Raw genomic sequence first — 19,986 nt, forward strand, 5'->3', positions numbered from 1 at the left:
TTATTTTCTTCTTCTTCTGTCAGAGTTTGAGTTCCAGTTTTCATCAATGTGCCACTGAAATCATCTCAAAGGCCATTATTGATCAGAATGCAGAGAAATGGAAAGCTGAGATTTATAGATAGTGTTCAAAATGTTCCTGATGTATGTGTCAGGGTGAGGGGCGTGGCCTCAGTCACACCTTTTCATAATTACATCAAATAACTGTTGCAAGAAGTGTTCTGCTGAGTGTGTGTGTGTGTGTGTGTGTGTCGTGTGTGCTGTGTGTGTGTGTGTGTGTGTGTGTGTGTGTGTGTGTGTGTGTGTGTGTGCGTGGTGTGTGGTGTGTGTGTGGTGTGGTGTGTGTGTGTGTGTGCATGAACTCACAGTCAGTTTCTGTTTCTGTTTGACTCCATCACAGCTCCATCAGAGGATGCAGGTCACTAAGTACAAATATTTAGTTACTGTACTTCAGTACATGTTTCAGTATCTGTACTTTACTCGAGTACTTCTTTGACTTCCTCTCCTACATCTGAACACAAACCTTCTTTGTAATATGTGCATTAAGTCTGTTACAGGCTCTCTCTGAGTTCCACCTGCTCTGAGGACAAACGTCCCCTTCAGAGACAATTAAGTTGTTAACGTTATAAAATGATGATAAAGTGGGAAGCTGGACTGCTGAGTGTGCAGGAGTGACTGATAGTAACCAGAGCAGCATATCAGACGATGTGAACCTGAAGAACTGGATGTTCTAAATAGAAGTTATATATGTTGACTGAAGGAGCGTATATAGATAAGAAACACAAATATCTGCAGCTGCATCTTTACAGGAAGTCACGTGATTTAGAGGAAAAGGAGGGGCAGAATAAAGTCCATTAAAGAGGCAGTCTGCTGCAGTCAGCCGGCTGAGAGAACACAGAGAGTTTACAGTCAGTCTGTCTTTATCTGCGACTTTATTCAGAGACAACAGGACGTCTCTACCAACTTTATTCAGAGACAACAGGACGTCTCTACCAACTTTATTCAAAGACAACAGGACATCTCTACTAACTTTATTCCAGCAGAACTTTCAGCAGCAGGTCTGAAACTCTTTTTTACTCTTTACCTATCGTTGCTTCTCACTCTGCAGATAAACACCTTCATCATCACTGCCGGTCGTCCACGAGTCACTTCAACAACACAATACTGGAAGGAGAGAAAGTGACTTAAAGTTTGAACAGCCTCCTGTCTGTCCTCCTGTCTGTCCTCCAGTCTGTCCTCCTGTCTGTCCTCCAGTCTGTCCTCCTGTCTGTCCTCCTGTCTGTCCTCCTGTCTGTCCTCCTGTCTGTCCTCCAGTCTGTCCTCCTGTCTATCCTCCTGTCTGTCCTCCTGTCTGTCCTCCTGTCTGTCCTCCTGTCTGTCCTCCAGTCTGTCCTCCTGTCTATCCTCCTGTCTGTCCTCCTGTCTATCTTCCTGTCTGTTCTAACGATCCATGAGCAGTTGTTAACCAGCTGAATGTATTTGCACCATGACCAGGAGATACAGATCACTTCATCACAGTTTAATCAGTTTGAACACTGAATATCTTTGTACTGTGATCAGCTGAAGGTATTCTGCTTTTATTTATGTTATAATCAACGTCCCAACTGTTGTGAATCAGTGTTGGAGTAAATGTAGCTGCAGGTTCACGTGGTCTCCATCAGATACAGTTTCCTCTGGTGTCCTCTGATCGTCTCCTGACTTTCTCTCACAGGTGTTTCTGATTGGACCATCAGGCGGAAACCTTCATCATGTCTTTCTGTGAGGGAGTGACAGTGTGTCCTCGCTGTGGCGGCATGCATGTATCTGCATCTGTAAGACAAACATCTTTGTTTTTGCTCTGAATCACTTACAAAATGAATGATGTAATAATAACGATAATGATAATAATGTAATAATGTTTCACAGTCCAGGACTCTACAGGTGTTGTGTCAGTTTGTTTGTTTGAGTCCAGGTAAAGACTCAGATCCTTTGAAGTGAAGAACTGAACCATCATTTTCTTTGTGTTAAAATTGATTCAGTAAAATTGGCAACAAAATAAAATGTTGTTCATAAATGTGTCAAAGTCGAGCAGGGACACATTTGTGAATGATACCCTTAGGCATAACGTCCACTAGGGACAGAGGGGAAATGTCTCCCCCACTTTCCGAAATCACGTTTTATTCAATCCAGCGGAACGCAGCAGCTCTCAAGCGTCTGATACTCAAACATTAGGTCCACTTGTTTAATCTACCCTGGTATATACCAATGTGCTTATTTTGCATTAATTTGATGGCAAAACTCGCCCAGCTGATGCAACACCAGCGTATGCCAGGTTAGTAATCAAGTGGACTCACTGTCGCTGTGAGTCGTGGACAGTTTGTGTAATGATGCTGCGTTCCAGACAATGTTGAAGGTCAGAATTTCCGACCTCCTACTAGAAAAGTTCACTGGAACGCCACTCAAAGTCGGAGTTCCTACTTGTAAACTCGGGCCAAATCCATCTACCCCGACTTCACAGAGAATCAGATGTCTGACGTCACGCAACTATGGTCACCGCCGTGCACCTGGAACACTTGGAGGTCGGAAATCAGAAATTTCAATTCCGACCTCCAATTTTCTGGAACGCAGCATTAGAGTGGTAACGCAGTCGTAGAGTTTTGTGATGAAAAAATGAAGCATCTCAACAGCAAAATATGATGATTTTCTTTAAAAGAAAGAAAGGAGACGTGAGTTGGTTGATGAAAATGCTAAAGTCACTGAGCCTGAATATCGTCCTGTCTGGTTAACTGTTACCTTGACGTGAGCTAGCTGTTAGCCTGACTGACTTCTCACTGTCACTCTGAAAAAAATGGTAGAATTTGGAATCTACGTAGCACTGAGCTGCAGGTGGTTACAGGCTCTGTAGAAAGGATCAGGTGATTCATGTTGATCAATAATGAGGATAAGAAGTTAACGTGATAAGAAGTGAACACAGTTTAATCCAAAAACATTCTTAACTGTCACATACTGCCAGTGATGCTACGAATTAATTGAATTATGAATCAACTTCAAAGTGAAAAATGTAAATGTTTTCTAATCAGTAACATTGAACAAAGTGACCTTCTGTTTTCATATAAGACGCAGGTGAGCAGAGACCTGAGGGAGCAGCACAGGCAGACACAGGTAGAGTTCATATATTTAATTATATTATTATTATAATAAAGAGTTAATATAAACTGTATATATGTCATATTTTGTTAAATCTTTCATATGTTGTGATTGAAGTTACAATAGGAACATTATCTGTTGATAGTTCCATAAATAATGTATGTATATATTAATGTATATGTATATTTACTGACAGAATTACAAACTAAGCATGATAGCCATGTTCATCATAATGTGTTGCTTTTAAGTTTATGGGAATATGATTAAAAGCATGTAGGAATGTATAATATGGTATTCAAATCAGACCCCCAAATTTCAAACCAATGTGACGCCCTTGACGATACCCAACCCTGCTGATAGTAATGAAAATGAATCAAGTATTGATCTGTTGACTTTTGATCTTCATCATCAGCCTCTGATGGAAGCTTTTCAATCGCTGTCGCATCTTCTTAGTGCGCCGAATCAATCAATGAGAAATACAGCTGACGACATGCGAGCGTCACTGAGGACACAGAGGACAGCGGTCAGTGACATGAGGTATGACGGGGGAGGAGGGGGGAGGGCGTTCACAGAATACTACTTCCTGTTTATTATCCTCATCCTTCTTATGACAATATTGACTAAACAAAATTACACCCAAGCTCCGAAGTTCATGGTCGATTAGCAATGTCTTTGTTTTTCATTGAAAAGCCTAGTTTTTTTTCACATAAAATAACATTCAACTGATCAAAAGTTCAGTTTACACATTAGTAATGAGGTAAATTATATTCTAGCAGGAAATGGCTGATTTTCCTTGGAACATGTACATTTGTGTTCAGAGGACCAGAGTCACCATCACTCCTGTGGTCCAATAACACAGTGTGTTAGCTAATCCAAGTGTGTTGGGATAAAAGGCTCACTGATCATTAAAGGTCCCATATCATGAAAAATCGGGTTTCTCTGCTCTCTACATATATAAGCTGGTCCTCCCTGAGCCTGCCAACTCCCAGAATGAGGATAACATGTGATTCCTGCATGGTCTCTGCAGCCCACCCACTGGTAACACGGCGCTCCTACAGGCTGTTCAGATTCAGCTCCTGTCGTTACGTAACGAAAGGACTCATTATCATATCCCCGCCTCCTCTGTGTGGTGATAGGAGATATCCGAGAGGGGGGCGTTCACCCCAGAGGTGAAGCTCGGTTTGTCCAGCGGAGAGACAGCAGTGTTTCACCACGTCTTCGATCAGAGCTAGACACGCAAATTGCTCTGTTGTTGGTTGTGAACATCAACATAAGTGCCTATATTCTGTCCCAGCTACAGAACAACAGACGAGACCGTGGTTACGTTTCACATTTTAATGACAATGTGCCGGCTGCGGTCCGTGTTAGCTTGTATGTGTGTGCTAACCACTTCACATCGGACTGCTTCAGTAACGAGGGTCAGTGCAAAGCTGGCTTTGCCTCGACACTGACCCTCGTAAAAGGATCAGTTCCAACCATACCGGACCCAGCAACTGCAACCGAGCCACCGATAAGTGTCGCCACAGTTTGATGGTATTTATAGTTGCCTACGAGTACGGTGAAGTCAGCTGGAAACTGGCTAACCAGTTAGCTCCACTTCAGTCCGCTAAGTAATGGCATTTGGAGCGAGTTTAATGTTTATAATATTACGATGGGGCTTGGGTGTCACAGTAAAAAGTCTGGGAACATGTGCAGACTGGAGACAGAGACGATGTGAACAGTGTAAAGTACAGATACCTGAAACAAACACAGCTTTCACTAGTTGTTAGCCGTTAGCTACATGGTAGTAACTGTAACAACACATACGAACAAACTAACATTATTCAGACACACTAACCATTCTGAAACGTCCTGCTGCAACATCCTGCATGGTTGAAAGAAAGTATCTCTGCGAGCCATAGTGATCTATATATATATACGTCCACCAGCGTAAGAGGGTTAATCTCACTGAGAGTGACATAGCAAGAAAAATTTATGAAAAACAGTATAATATGGGACCTTTAAAAAACCTTTAGACCAGTTGAATAAATCATTAAAGACGTAATGAAACTGGCCATCTGTAGGATAGTTTAGCATGTATGGGTTAGGTTATAGTCTCAATAAAGAAACTTTCTACTGAAATTATCAGTTTTATATTTTATATTTTTTATAAATAAAAAGATGGTAAAACAGTAAGACATCAGTCTGAACATCAACAGTGAGGACTCAGGATGCTGGCCTTCTAGGCAGAGGAGTCAAGAAAAAACATATCTGTGTTCTTTTGTCCATCTTGATCTTTTCCTTTTATTGTGCAGTCTTGGCTTTTTTTCGACTCCTCTGCCTAGAAGAATAGACTGATGAGTTAAGAAGAAATCTTTCTCTTCTTTTTTTGTTGGCCATTTTTTATAATCAAACCCACAGTTGCTGATGCTCCAGATACTCAACAAACCAAGATGAGGCTAAATGTATCGCTTCTTACTTATTTAATCAACTGTTTTCAATGTTTTTTAATGATTAATTAGTCTTTTCACATGAAAATATATGTTTTTTGTATATCTGGAGCTTGTAACAAAAACAATTTCCCCCTGGGATTATTAAAGTATTTCTGATACAGATTCTGATTCTGAAACCTTAAAAACCAGGACATTTCTCAGTGAACCCAAACTTTTGAGCAGCAGTGTAGATTAAATTATTATAGTTCTCAAAGTGCTCAGTGAGTTTGATTTGAAGCCAAAGAATGGCTCCTTGTAAGACTATTCTAAATTAATTGCCAAAATATAAGATGCTTCTTTTTTGTTATTCCTCCAACAGAAGACCACTTGAGGATTTGGCAGAAGTGAGGCGCATCATTGAAAGCAGCAACTAGACCCCTGAGAACAGCCAGCAATTGATAGATTATGTCATAAATAAGTGTCCGAATGCAGAGATCAGGGAAAGTCTGAAAGGAAGTTCTCAGAGTTTGGTTATCCTTCCACTTGTAAACATGTATAAGTTTCTGGTACAAGAGCTTGAGAAGAAAAAGAAGAGAGAGAGAAGAGAGCACACTGACATCATCTTTGTGGCGCATGGAGAAATTGATTGGTTCATGTTCTCAGCCGACTACCACATGCCTCTGCCCTCCATCAGAGATGTGGTCCTGTATTCTCCCTGGAACTGTGCTATCAATGCTGATGTAGCGTACGGTGTTGCTACAGGAAGTATACAGCCTCATCACAGGGTCTTCTTCCGTATTCCACAACAAGGCTGTCCAGTTCCTGTTCATCCGCCTGCCAAACTGCCCAATGACTGGAACTCAATGAGTGAAGCTGGAGGATCCAGGATCCCGAGGATCCGTCTCAGCCCTTTTAAGGAACCACTGGATCCTGCATGGAATGACTTTGTGTTTCTCCAAGATAGATTTGGTGAACCTGGGAGAAATCGTGTCCTCGTCCCGTTCACTCGCCAAGGATGGATGGGTTCCTTCGACAAAATCCCATTCGAGATCGTCACTTTGGTTCTGTCAGTGGTGCTGGAAGTCTACGGCTATAGTGCCACCGTCCATCTCGCTGCCTGTCTGAGTAGATCTGAAGATCTGGATGAGGCTGAACTGCAGCGGCAGTATGAATACACTATGGACAACACAATGATGGGATCATCAGAGGAAAGGAACATTAACGACGCCCTGTACAGAGCCTTTAAAGATATGTTTGGTTAGAGATCTTCTGTGTTTGTGTCGTTTCAGTGTCCAAACTGAGCAAAACACAGTGTTGTGGGTGGAGTGATGAAGAGTCAATCAATCAATCAATCAGTCAATTTGTAAGGTGCCAGTTTACAACAGTAATCTTGTGACACCTATGTGTCAGTGTTAGCCTGCTAGCTATTTTTAACAGTTCTTGTCCTTGTGATTGAAATTACTATGAAATATTGATGATTATATGATTACATTTAAAAGTTCATAACAACTGATAAAACATGTTATTCTTCATTTATCTGACTTATTATTACGTAGTGTTGTGTCGGAGTCTGTTTCCTGTTGCTTTGTCTGGTGTGTTGATCAGAGATGTGGTTTAAAGTTTCAGTCGGTAGATTTTCCTCTTACAGATCTTATGGGGGCGTTCAGACCAATCGTGAGGTGAATCATTCGTCAATGAAAAGATGCAAATTCATAAACAACATTGGAGGCGAGGATATTAGTGGCTGTTTTCAGACACCCAGAGCTGTACAATAAAACATCTAATCGTACTGAGACAGGACAAAAAAGGAGCTGGTGTGGAGGGAAAGTAAGCGAGGAAGTGAGACGACCTGGTAAGTCATGGAAATTTGTCTCAGCACAGCGTCGCTCTGATCGATCAGAACTCTTTTTTGGTTTTAGTTAATTTTTTAAATTGGTGTTTTTTGTGTGATGATGTAAGATAACTTCATTAACCAGGCTTTATATCTTAATACTTTAATATCAGCTGTAATATCTTGTATCAGATTGCAGGTCTGTATTTCTGACCTACAGAACGATTGTGGAACATTTGGCGTCACTGAGACGTTGTTTGTCTGTTGATGGACGGCGTTGTACTCGTGTCCAGTCTGGATTACATCACCACCTCGCTGAGTCCATCAGACTGTCTCACTACAGACTTTTCTTTACTACTTTAAACAGTCAGAATCACACTGTGGCCTGATGGAGTCACTGTTCATTGTTCAGCTTGATTTGTTGTTCATTCAGTTAGTGGCAGAGTCATCCCTCACCAACCACACCTCCTGTCATACTGAAGTCCTCCTGTTGAGTCTGGACTTTAAGTGTTAAAGGAAGTGTAACCTGAGGGCAGGTGGAACACAACGACCTGCATGTGTTCTGACTGCACTGCTGCACTGTTGCACAGCAGGATGTGGGGAACCTGCAGCACTTGTTGTTTAAAATGTGTCGCTCAAACTCTGTACGAGCTGTTTATCACCTTCCTGACAGTCTGCTGACACCTGAATCTATGCAAACATTTTATTTAAACTTCACTGTTTGTACTTGTTCTACTTTCTTTCTATAGTTTTATCAAAATGAATTGTGGCCTTTAAGATGATGTGAGAGTTTAAGAGAGAGACTGAGAGGAAGATCCAGGTTCTGTCTCTGGTCTGGATCTTCTGTCTGAGCTGTTTTCACACTTTGACCTTGTTGGCTGTTGATTTTATACTCCTGTACTGATACTTATACCTTTATACTTTTATTTTCTGATCTTCAAACCCCCCAAAAACTGTAAAACCTGAATAAAACTGGGTTGTATGTTGTACATCCCAACCAAAGTCTTTTTGTTGGCTCCTCTCTCTGACGTCATGTGACCAGTTTATTGTATTATTAATTACATTAAGACGTTAAAAACAAGTCGGAGGACATCAAGAAACAAAACATTAAAGCAAGATCAAAGTATAAAATAAGTTATAATAGAAATAAAGATTAATAATAAGAGACAAGACAATAAAAGTTCGAGTGCAGTTCTGACTGCAGCTTTGACTCCTTGTGATTGGCCGACAATAGAGTCACATTAAAGCTGTTTAACGTTAATGAAATACTTTATAAACTTATATGACAACGTCCCCTTCAGAGACAATTAAGTTGTTAACGTCATAAAACAACGATAAAGTGGGAGCTGGACTGCTGAGTGTGCAGGAGTGACTGATAGTAACCAGAGCAGCATATCAGAGGACGTGAACCTGTAGAACTGGGTGTTCTAAATAGAAGTTATATATTTTTGACAGAAGGAGCGTATATAGATAAGAAATACAAATATCTGCAGCTACGTCTTTATAAGAAGTCACATGATTTAGAGGAAAGGAGGGGCAGTATAAAGTCCAGTAAAGAGGCAGTCTGCTGCAGTCAGCCGGCTGAGTGAACACAGAGAGTTTACAGTCAGTCTGTCTTTCTCTACAAACTTTATTCAGAGACAACAGGACGTCTCTACCAACTTTATTGAGAGACAACAGGACGTCTCTACGAACTTTATTCAGAGACAACAGGACGTCTCTACCAACTTTATTCAGAGACAACAGGACGTCTCTACGAACTTTATTGAGAGACAACAGGACGTCTCTACCAACTTTATTGAGAGACAACAGGACGTCTCTACCAACTTTATTCAGAGACAACAGGACGTCTCTACGAACTTTATTCAGAGACAACAGGACGTCTCTACCAACTTTATTGAGAGACAACAGGACGTCTCTACCAACTTTATTCAAAGACAACAGGACGTCTCTACCAACTTTATTCAAAGACAACAGGACGTCTCTACCAACTTTATTCAAAGACAACAGGACGTCTCTACCAACTTTATTCAAAGACAACAGGACGTCTCTACCAACTTTATCCCACCAGAACTCTCACCAGCAGGCCAGAAACTCTTGACTTTCTCTCACAGGTGTTTCTGATTGGACCATCAGGCAGAAACCTTCATCATGTCTTTCTGCGAGGGAGTGACAGTGTGTCCTCGCTGTGGCGGCATGCATGTATCTGCATCTGTAAGACATCGTCACAGTGACATATAAACATTATTATTAAAGGAGCAGTCTGTAATTTTAGAGAAGAAATTCATATTTTTATAAAGTTGTAATATATACAAAATTAATGTGGTAATAGTTGCAAATGTGTCAGAGTCAAGCAGTGACACATTTGTGAATGATCCCCAACCCTGCTAATGATGATGATAATGAATCAAGTATTGATCTGTTGACTTTTGATCTTCATCATCAGCCTCAGATGGGAGCTGTTGGAGCGGCGTTGGGTCTTGCTGTTACTGGTGCTGGTGCGGCTGCAGCGAACAAATCAATTGGAGGTTTAACTGACAACATACGAGGGACACTGAGGACACTGGACAGCAACATGAGGTATGACAGTGAAGGGGGGGCATTCACAGAATACTACTTCCTGTTTATTATCCTAACAAATGTCATAATGAAACTGTTTTCAGTGCTGAGCACTTCACCTGTTTTTCCACATTGCAGTGCCACTTTACATTAAGTATGATGTCACTTTCATCAGTGTAGGAATGTTTGTAAGAATTACTGTAAGTCGTTTGGACTAAAGTGTCTGATAAACGCTGTAAATGTAATGAAGCTGCCAGCTGAAGACCTGCGGAGGAGTCTGTTTCTCAAATTAAAGACTCTCAATCTCAATCTCACTGTTGCGTGGAACAAACTGTTGTATGATATCTAATGTTTTTTGTTTTTTTCAAACCTTAAAAACAAGGACATTTCTCAGTGACCCCAAACTTTTGAGCAGTAGTGTAGAATTAATTATTATTGTTCTCAAAGTGCTCAGTGAGTTTGATTGACAGCCAAAGAATGGCTCCTTGTAAGACTCTATTTTAGATTTATAGCCAAAATATAAGATGCCTCTCTTGTTATTCCTCCAACAGAGGACCACTTGAGGATTTGGCAGAAGTGAGGCGCATCATTGAAAGCAGCGACAGGAGTGATGAGGAAAACCAGCGATTGATGGTGTATATAATAAATAAGTGTCCGAATGCAGAGATCAAGGAAAGTCTGAAAGAAAATTTTCAGAGTTTGGTCATCCTTCCACTTGTAGACATGTATAGGTGCCTGGTAGAAGAGTTCAATAAGAAAGAGAAGCTAGACAAAGATTTCGACATCATCTTTGTGGCGCACGGAGAAATTGATTCTTTCATGTTCTCAGCCAACTACCACATGCCTCTGCCCTCCATCAGAGATGTGGTCCTGTATTCTCCCTGGAACTGTGCTATTAATGCTGATGTAGCGTACGGTGTTGCTACAGGAAGTATACAGCCTCATCACAGGGTCTTCTTCCGTATTCCACAACAAGGCTGTCCAGTTCCTGATTATGTTGATCCGCCGGACAAACTGCCCAATGACTGGAACTCAATGAGTGAAGCTGGAGGATCGAGGATCCCGAGGATCCTTCTCAGCCCTCTGAAGGATCCAAACCAGAAACCAGAGGTACCAGGGGAGAAACCAGGGGATCCTGCATGGAATCATGTTGTGTTTCTCCAAGATAGACTTGGTGAACCTGGGAGAAATCGTGTCCTCATCCCGTTCACTCATCAACCATGGACTGATTTCGCTAAAAAAATTCAATTCTTTGACAAAACGGGTTCCTTTGACAAAATCCCATTCTGGATCGTCACTTTGGTTCTGTCAGTGGTGCTGGAAGTCTGCGGCTATAGGGCCACCGTCCATCTCGCTGCCTGTCTGGATAGATCTGAAGAAGAATTCCTGAATGAGGCTGAGCTGCAGTATGGATACACTATGGACAACACAATGATGGGATCGTCAGAGGAAAGGATCCAATCAGAGAATAGAAAACCCAAAGTGCACGACGCCATGTACAAATTCTTTAAAGATATGTTTGGTTAGAGATCTTCTGTGTTTGTGTCGTTTCAGTGTCCAAACTGAGCAAAACACAGTGTTGTGGGTGGAGTGATGAAGAGTCAATCAATCAATCAATCAGTCTTTATTTGTAAGGTGCCAGTTCACAACAGTAATCTTGTGACACCTATGTGTCAGTTTTAGCCTGCTAGCTATTTTTAACAGTTCTTGTCCTTGTGATTGAAATTACTATGAAATATTAATAATTATATGACTACATTTAAAAGTTCATAACAACTGATAAAACATGTTATTCTTCATTTATCTGACTTATTATTACGTAGTGTTGTGTCGGAGTCTGTTTCCTTTTGCTTTGTCTGGTGTGTTGATCAGAGATGTGGTTTAAAGTTTCAGTCGGTAGATTTTTTCTCTTACAGATCTTATGGGGGCGTTCAGACCAATCGTGAGGTGAATCATTCGTCAATGAAAAGATGCAAATTCATAAACAACATTGGAGGCGAGGATAATAGTGGCTGTTTTCAGACACCCAGAGCTGTACAATAAAACATCTAATCGTACTGAGACAGGACAAAAAAGGAGCTGGTGTGGAGGGAAAGTAAGCGAGGAAGTGAGACGACCTGGTAAGTCATGGATATTTGTCTCAGCACAGCGTCGCTCTGATCGATCTGAACTCTTTTTTGGTTTTGGTTAATTGTATAAATTGGTGTTTTTTGTGTGATGACGTAAGATAACTATATCAACCAGTCTTTTATATCTTAATACTTTAATATCAGCTGTAATATCTTGTATCAGATTGCAGGTCTGTATTTCTGACCTACAGAACGATTGTGGAACATTTGGCGTCACTGAGACGTTGTTTGTCTGTTGATGGACGGCGTTGTTCTCGTGTCCAGTCTGGATTACATCACCACCTCGCTGAGTCCATCAGACTGTCTCACTACAGACTTTTCTTTACTACTTTAAACAGTCAGAATCACACTGTAACCTGATGGAGTCACTGTTCATTGTTCAACTTGATTTGGTGTTCATTCAGTTGGTGGCAGAGTCATCCCTCACCAACCACACCTCCTGTCGTACTGAAGTCCTCCTGTTGAGTCTGGACTTTAAGTGTTAAAGGAAGTGTAACCTGAGGGCAGGTGGAAAACAACCACCTGCATGTGTTCTGACTGCACTGCTGCACTGTTGCAAAACAGGATGTGAGGAACCTGCAGCACTTGTTGTTTAACATGTGTTGCTCAAACCATGTACGAGCTGTTTAACACCTTCTGCTGACACCTGAATCTATCTCCCATTTTATTTAAACTTCATTGTTTGTACTTGTTCTACTTTCTTTCTATAGTTTTATCAAAATGAATTGTGGCCTTTAAGATGATGTGAAGGTTTAAGAGAGAGACTGAGAGGAAGATCCAGGCTCTGTCTCTGGTCTGGATCTTCTGTCTGAGCTGTTTCACCCTTTGACCTTGTTGGCTGTTGATTTTATACTCCTGTAGTTATACTTATACCTGTATACTTGTATTTTCTGATCTTCAAACCCCCCCAAAACTGTAAAACCTGAATAAAACTGGGTTGTATGTTGTACATCCCAACCAAAGTCTTTTTGTTGGCTCCTCTCTCTGACGTCATGTGACCAGTTTATTCTATTATTAATTACATTAAGACGTTAAAAACAAGTCGGAGGACATCAAGAAACAAAACATTAAAACAAGTTCAACGTATAAAATAATTATAATCTATCTATAATACGAGAAACCTCTGTCTGTCTGTCTGTGTGTGTGTGTGTGTGTGTGTGTCAAATATCTCTGCAGATCAGGATCAGACTGACCTGAGACTTTCAACATGGCTGCTGTGTGGTTCAGTGGCGTGCAATTTAGCATTTGCTTGGACTGCAATGATACCGTTAATACATTATTTCATAAATGCTTTACAAATTCCATGAGCATTGTCCACCGGAGCCACTACAGCCACGCGCGCACCAGAGCCAATCACTGCAGAGTTCAAGCCCACGACATACCTGAAGAAACAAGCGGATTTATACCTGCAGCTGTGCGAGCTCGACCAGGATTTTGCCGGCGGTCCCGTTCTGTTCTGTGCATCTAAACTGACTGTTGTGGATTAATGAGACTAAAAGAGTCCGGACCGAGTCTGTTTGGGTCTGAGGAGATCCGGAGACGCGCTGTGGATGTTCGGCCCACCGCCCGAGTCGATGGAGCGGACGCACTGGCATGTCCAAAACTGGATTTAGGGTAAATAATGTCCAACACACTTTTTCGCGAACATTGCCGTTACGTTTGCTTTGTTTCTGGTGCAGGAAGAAAAAGTAAAAATGTGCTTTTGTCACAAGTGGATTTATACCTGCAGTGGCGCGAGCTGGACCGGGATTTTGCCGGCGGTTCGGTCCCATTCTGTTCTGTTCTGTGCATCTAAACTGACTGCTGTGGATTGTAATGAGATTAAACAAGTCCAGACCGAGTCTGTTCGGGTCTGAGGAGATCCGGAGACGCGCAATCAACAAAGTGGGATCGGAATCTGTGGATGTTCGTGTTTAGCTAGCTGCTAGCCGCTAACCGACCCACACGGCCCACCTCCCGAGTTGACGGAGCGGATGCACTGGCACGTCCAAAACTGGATTTAGGGTAAATAATGTCCAACACGCTTTTTCGCGAACATTGCCGTTACGTTTGCTTTATGTCTGGTGCAAGAAGAAACAGTAAAAATGTCCTCTTGTTACGAAAGTGTTCAAGCAGCAAGTTTGGTTGTTGAGGAACAGGAAGATGTGGGAGGGACATCGGCGGATGATTGACAGCAGCAGTGATGTGTTGGAGACGGCGACAGATATAGCAAGTTTTGAGAGTTGAGAGATTTGTGACATAGCGTGTTTGGAGTGTATAGTTAGTGTGTTATGTAGTGTTTGGTGTAGTGTGTTTAGTGAGTAGTGGAGTCGTGCTGTGAGGCAAACCAAGGAGGAGACGGCTGAATGTGGAACAGGCAGGAATGAGCTGAGGAGCCTGAGGCATTGCCTGCATTTAAATGTAAATAGTTACACATAACTTTGTAAATTTCAAAAACTTATGCACCAGTTTAGTAAACAACAATTTATATTTGCATTATAACTAATGCAATTGGTTCATTAAACATATTTGTGGTTTTCACAGTAAAAAAACAAACTTTTTCTACTCTGATTTTATGTTATTTTGTGATTTTAGGTCCATAGTGTTAATATAGTACCTTAAAATGAAAAAATAACTGTACAGTCACACATGTGAGGTTGTGCCAAAAATAATTACACCAAGTAAGGCAAGGTAAATAGTTTTTAAGGTGAAATATAATGGTATAATCAAAAGTAGTCAAAAACAGCCAATTATATCCCTGACGTCACACCTTCAAACACCACCTCATTTGGCCATCCATGAAAAGCTACTTAACCTCCCACTTTTCTATAGAAATACATGCTTCCTACGGGCACTGCACTAGTAGAAATAAAGATTAATAATAAGAGACAAGACAATAAAAGTTAGAGTGCAGTTCTGACTGTAGCTTTGACTCCTTGTGATTGGCCGACAATAGAGTCACATTAAAGCTGTTTAGCGTTGATGAAATACTTTATAAACTCAAACGACAATGTCCCCTTCAGAGACAATTAAGTTGTTAACGTCATAAAATGATGATAAAGTGGGAGCTGGACTGCTGAGTGTGCAGGAGTGACTGATAGTAACCAGAGCAGCATATCAGAGGACGTGAACCTGTAGAACTCGGTGTTCTAAATAGAAGTGATATATTTTGACTGAAGGAGCGTATATAGATAAGAAACACAAATATCTGCAGCTGCATCTTTACAGGAAGTCACATGATTTAGAGGAAAGGAGGGACAGAATAAAGTCCAGTGAAGAGGCAGTCTGCTGCAGTCAGCCGGCTGAGTGAACACAGAGAGTTTACAGTCAGTCTGTCTTTATCTGCGAACTTTATTGAGAGACAACAGGACGTCTCTACGAACTTTATTGAGAGACAACAGGACGTCTCTACCAACTTTATTCAAAGACAACAGGACGTCTCTACCAACTTTATCCCACCAGAACTCTCACCAGCAGGCCAGAAACTCTTGACTTTCTCTCACAGGTGTTTCTGATTGGACCATCAGGCAGAAACCTTCATCATGTCTTTCTGCGAGGGAGTGACAGTGTGTCCTCGCTGTGGCGGCATGCATGTATCTGCATCTGTAAGACATCGTCACAGTGACATATAAACATTATTATTAAAGGAGCAGTCTGTAATTTTAGAGAAGAAATTCATATTTTTATAAAGTTGTAATATATACAAAATTAATGTGGTAATAGTTGCAAATGTGTCAGAGTCAAGCAGTGACACATTTGTGAATGATCCCCAACCCTGCTAATGATGATGATAATGAATCAAGTATTGATCTGTTGACTTTTGATCTTCATCATCAGCCTCTGATGGGAGCTGTTGGAGCGGCGTTGGGTCTTGCTGTTACTGGTGCTGGTGCGGCTGCAGCGAACAAATCAATTGGAGGTTTAACTGACAACATACGAGGGACACTGAGGACACTGGACAGCAACATGACGTATGACAGTGAAGGGGGGGCATTCACAGAATACTACTTCCTGTTTATTATCCTAACAAATGTCATAATGAAACTGTTTTCACTGCTGAGCACTTCACCTGTTTTTCCACATTGCAGTGCCACTTTACATTAAGTATGATGTCACTTTCATCAGTGTAGGAATGTTTGTAAGAATTACTGTAAGTCATTTGGACTAAAGTGTCTGATAAACGCTGTAAATGTAATGAAGCTGCCAGCTGAAGACCTGCGGAGGAGTCTGTTTCTCAAATTAAAGACTCTCAATCTCAATCTCACTGTTGAGTGGAACAAACTGTTGTATGATATCTAACGTTTTTTGTTTTTTTCAAACCTTAAAAACAAGGACATTTCTCAGTGACCCCAAACTTTTGAGCAGTAGTGTAGAATTAATTATTATTGTTCTCAAAGTGCTCAGTGAGTTTGATTGACAGCCAAAGAATGGCTCCTTGTAAGACTCTATTTTAGATTTATAGCCAAAATATAAGATGCCTCTCTTGTTATTCCTCCAACAGAAGACCACTTGAGGATTTGGCAGAAGTGAGGCGCATCATTGAAAGCAGCGACAGGAGTGATGAGGAAAACCAGCGATTGATGGTGTATATAATAAATAAGTGTCCGAATGCAGAGATCAAGGAAAGTCTGAAAGAAAATTTTCAGAGTTTGGTCATCCTTCCACTTGTAGACATGTATAGGTGCCTGGTAGAAGAGTTCAATAAGAAAGAGAAGCTAGACAAAGATTTCGACATCATCTTTGTGGCGCACGGAGAAATTGATTCTTTCATGTTCTCAGCCAACTACCTCATGCCTCTGCCCTCCATCAGAGATGTGGTCCTGTATTCTCCCTGGAACTGTGCTATTAATGCTGATGTAGCGTACGGTGTTGCTACAGGAAGTATACAGCCTCATCACAGGGTCTTCTTCCGTATTCCACAACAAGGCTGTCCAGTTCCTGATTATGTTGATCCGCCGGACAAACTGCCCAATGACTGGAACTCAATGAGTGAAGCTGGAGGATCGAGGATCCCGAGGATCCTTCTCAGCCCTCTGAAGGATCCAAACCAGAAACCAGAGGTACCAGGGGAGAAACCAGGGGATCCTGCATGGAATCATGTTGTGTTTCTCCAAGATAGACTTGGTGAACCTGGGAGAAATCGTGTCCTCATCCCGTTCACTCATCAACCATGGACTGATTTCGCTAAAAAAATTCAATTCTTTGACAAAACGGGTTCCTTTGACAAAATCCCATTCTGGATCGTCACTTTGGTTCTGTCAGTGGTGCTGGAAGTCTGCGGCTATAGGGCCACCGTCCATCTCGCTGCCTGTCTGGATAGATCTGAAGAAGAATTCCTGAATGAGGCTGAGCTGCAGTATGGATACACTATCGACAACACAATGATGGGATCGTCAGAGGAAAGGATCCAATCAGAGAATAGAAAACCCAAAGTGCACGACGCCATGTACAAATTCTTTAAAGATATGTTTGGTTAGAGATCTTCTGTGTTTGTGTCGTTTCAGTGTCCAAACTGAGCAAAACACAGTGTTGTGGGTGGAGTGATGAAGAGTTAATCAATCAATCAATCAGTCTTTATTTGTAAGGTGCCAGTTCACAACAGTAATCTTGTGACACCTATGTGTCAGTTTTAGCCTGCTAGCTATTTTTAACAGTTCTTGTCCTTGTGATTGAAATTACTATGAAATATTAATAATTATATGACTACATTTAAAAGTTCATAACAACTGATAAAACATGTTATTCTTCATTTATCTGACTTATTATTACGTAGTGTTGTGTCGGAGTCTGTTTCCTGTGGCTTTGTCTGGTGTGTTGATCAGAGATGTGGTTTAAAGTTTCAGTCGGTAGATTTTCCTCTTACAGATCTTATGGGGGCGTTCAGACCAATCATGAGGTGAATCATTCGTCAAAGAAAAGATGCAAATTCATAAACAACATTGGAGGCGAGGATAATAGTGGCTGTTTTCAGACACCCAGAGCTGTACAATAAAACATCTAATCGTACTGAGACAGGACAAAAAAGGAGCTGGTGTGGAGGGAAAGTAAGCGAGGAAGTGAGACGACCTGGTAAGTCATGGATATTTGTCTCAGCACAGCGTCGCTCTGATCGATCTGAACTCTTTTTTGGTTTTGGTTAATTGTTTAAATTGGTGTTTTTTGTGTGATGACGTAAGATAACTATATCAACCAGTCTTTTATATCTTAATACTTTAATATCAGCTGTAATATCTTGTATCAGATTGCAGGTCTGTATTTCTGACCTACAGAACGATTGTGGAACATTTGGTGTCACTGAGACGTTGTTTGTCTGTTGATGGACGGCGTTGTTCTCGTGTCCAGTCTGGATTACATCACCACCTCGCTGAGTCCATCAGACTGGCTCACTACAGACTTTTCTTTACTACTTTAAACAGTCAGAATCACACTGTGGCCTGATGGAGTCACTGTTCATTGTTCAGCTTGATTTGGTGTTCATTCAGTTGGTGGCAGAGTCATCCCTCACCAACCACACCTCCTGTCGTACTGAAGTCCTCCTGTTGAGTCTGGACTTTAAGTGTTAAAGGAAGTGTAACCTGAGGGCAGGTGGAACACAACGACCTGCATGTGTTCTGACTGCACTGCTGCACTGTTGCACAGCAGGATGTGAGGAACCTGCAGCACTTGTTGTTTAACATGTGTCGCTCAAACTATGTACGAGCTGTTTAACACCTTCCTGACAGTCTGCTGACACCTGAATCTATGCACCCATTTTATTTAAACTTCATTGTTTGTACTTGTTCTACTTTCTATCTATAGTTTTATCAAAATGAATTGTGGCCTTTAAGATGATGTGAAGGTTTAAGAGAGAGACTGAGAGGAAGATCCAGGCTCTGTCTCTGGTCTTGGTCTTCTGTCTGAGCTGTTTCACCCTTTGACCTTGTTGGCTGTTGATTTTATACTCCTGTACTTATACTTATACCTTTATACTTTTATTTTCTGATCTTCAAACCCCCAAAAACTGTAAAACCTGAATAAAACTGGGTTGTATGTTGTACATCCCAACCAAAGTCTTTTTGTTGGCTCCTCTCTCTGACGTCATGTGACCAGTTTATTGTATTATTAATTACATTAAGATATTAAAAACAAGTCGGAGGACATCAAGAAACAAAACATTAAAGCAAGTTCAACATATAAAAATAAGCTATGATAAAAAAAAGAATAATAATAAGAGACAAGACAATAAAAAAGTGCAGTTCTGAATGCAGCTTTGACTCCCTGTGATTGGCCGACAGTAGAGTCACATTAAAGTTGTTTAACGATAATTATACTTAATAAACTTATATGACAACGTCCCGTTCAGGGATAATTAAGTTGTTAAAGTCATAAAACAACGATAAAGTGGGAGCTGGACTGCTGAGTGTGCAGGAGTGACTGAAAGTAACCAGAGCAGCATATCAGTCGACGTGAACCTGTAGAACTGGATGTTCTAAATAGAAGTGATATACCCTATATTGCCAAAAGTATTCACTCACCTGCTTTGACTCACATATAAACTTAAGTGACACAAATCAAATCAAATCAGTTTTATTTATATAGCCCAAAATCACAATCACATTGCCTCAGTGGGCTTTACAATCTGTACAGTGAACAACATCCTCTGTCCTTAGACCCTCGATTCAAGTGAGGAAAAACTTCACATGTTGATGGAAAAACCTTTTAACAGGGTAAAAAAAACGGAAGAAACCTCAGGAAGAGCCACAGAGGAGGATCCCTCTTCCAGGACGGACAGACATGCAATAGATGTTGCGTGTACAGAAAAGAGCAACAATTCACAGTTTACAAGTTACATCAACAAAAAATCTGATACAAGTTATGTAAAGTGAGTGGAGTGAGTAGGAGACACGGACAGACGGTCATCAACTCCGTCAGCCGGGGGACGGGCGGACGCTCATCGCTGTCAGCCGGGAGCTCC

At 41.2% G+C, this 19,986-nt stretch overlaps 2 protein-coding genes across 3 annotated transcripts; both read left to right on the forward strand.

Annotated features, from left to right (window-relative positions):
• The first annotated feature begins 865 nt into the window (after positions 1 to 865).
• LOC115575810 (uncharacterized) lies at positions 866 to 12,709 on the forward strand. The gene is made up of 4 exons (XM_030408151.1): positions 866 to 1,055; positions 9,480 to 9,579; positions 9,812 to 9,945; positions 10,476 to 12,709. The coding sequence occupies exons 2-4, from the start codon at positions 9,517 to 9,519 to the stop codon at positions 11,449 to 11,451; spliced, it is 1,173 nt and encodes a 390-aa protein (XP_030264011.1). The 5' UTR covers positions 866 to 1,055; positions 9,480 to 9,516; the 3' UTR covers positions 11,452 to 12,709.
• LOC115575815 (uncharacterized) lies at positions 5,969 to 19,081 on the forward strand. Of its 2 annotated transcripts, none has more exons than XM_030408161.1 (2): positions 5,969 to 6,356; positions 16,971 to 19,081. In XM_030408161.1, the coding sequence occupies exons 1-2, from the start codon at positions 6,086 to 6,088 to the stop codon at positions 17,507 to 17,509; spliced, it is 810 nt and encodes a 269-aa protein (XP_030264021.1). In that variant the 5' UTR covers positions 5,969 to 6,085; the 3' UTR covers positions 17,510 to 19,081. The 2 variants fall into 2 exon arrangements, with proteins under 2 accessions (XP_030264021.1, XP_030264020.1); XM_030408160.1 differs by lacking the exon at positions 5,969 to 6,356 and adding an exon at positions 15,877 to 16,003 and having other exon boundaries at positions 16,534 to 19,081.
• The last annotated feature ends 905 nt before the right edge of the window (positions 19,082 to 19,986 follow it).

Source organism: Sparus aurata, chromosome 23, assembly GCF_900880675.1.
Source record: "Sparus aurata chromosome 23, fSpaAur1.1, whole genome shotgun sequence".
Taxonomy (NCBI): domain Eukaryota; kingdom Metazoa; phylum Chordata; class Actinopteri; order Spariformes; family Sparidae; genus Sparus; species Sparus aurata.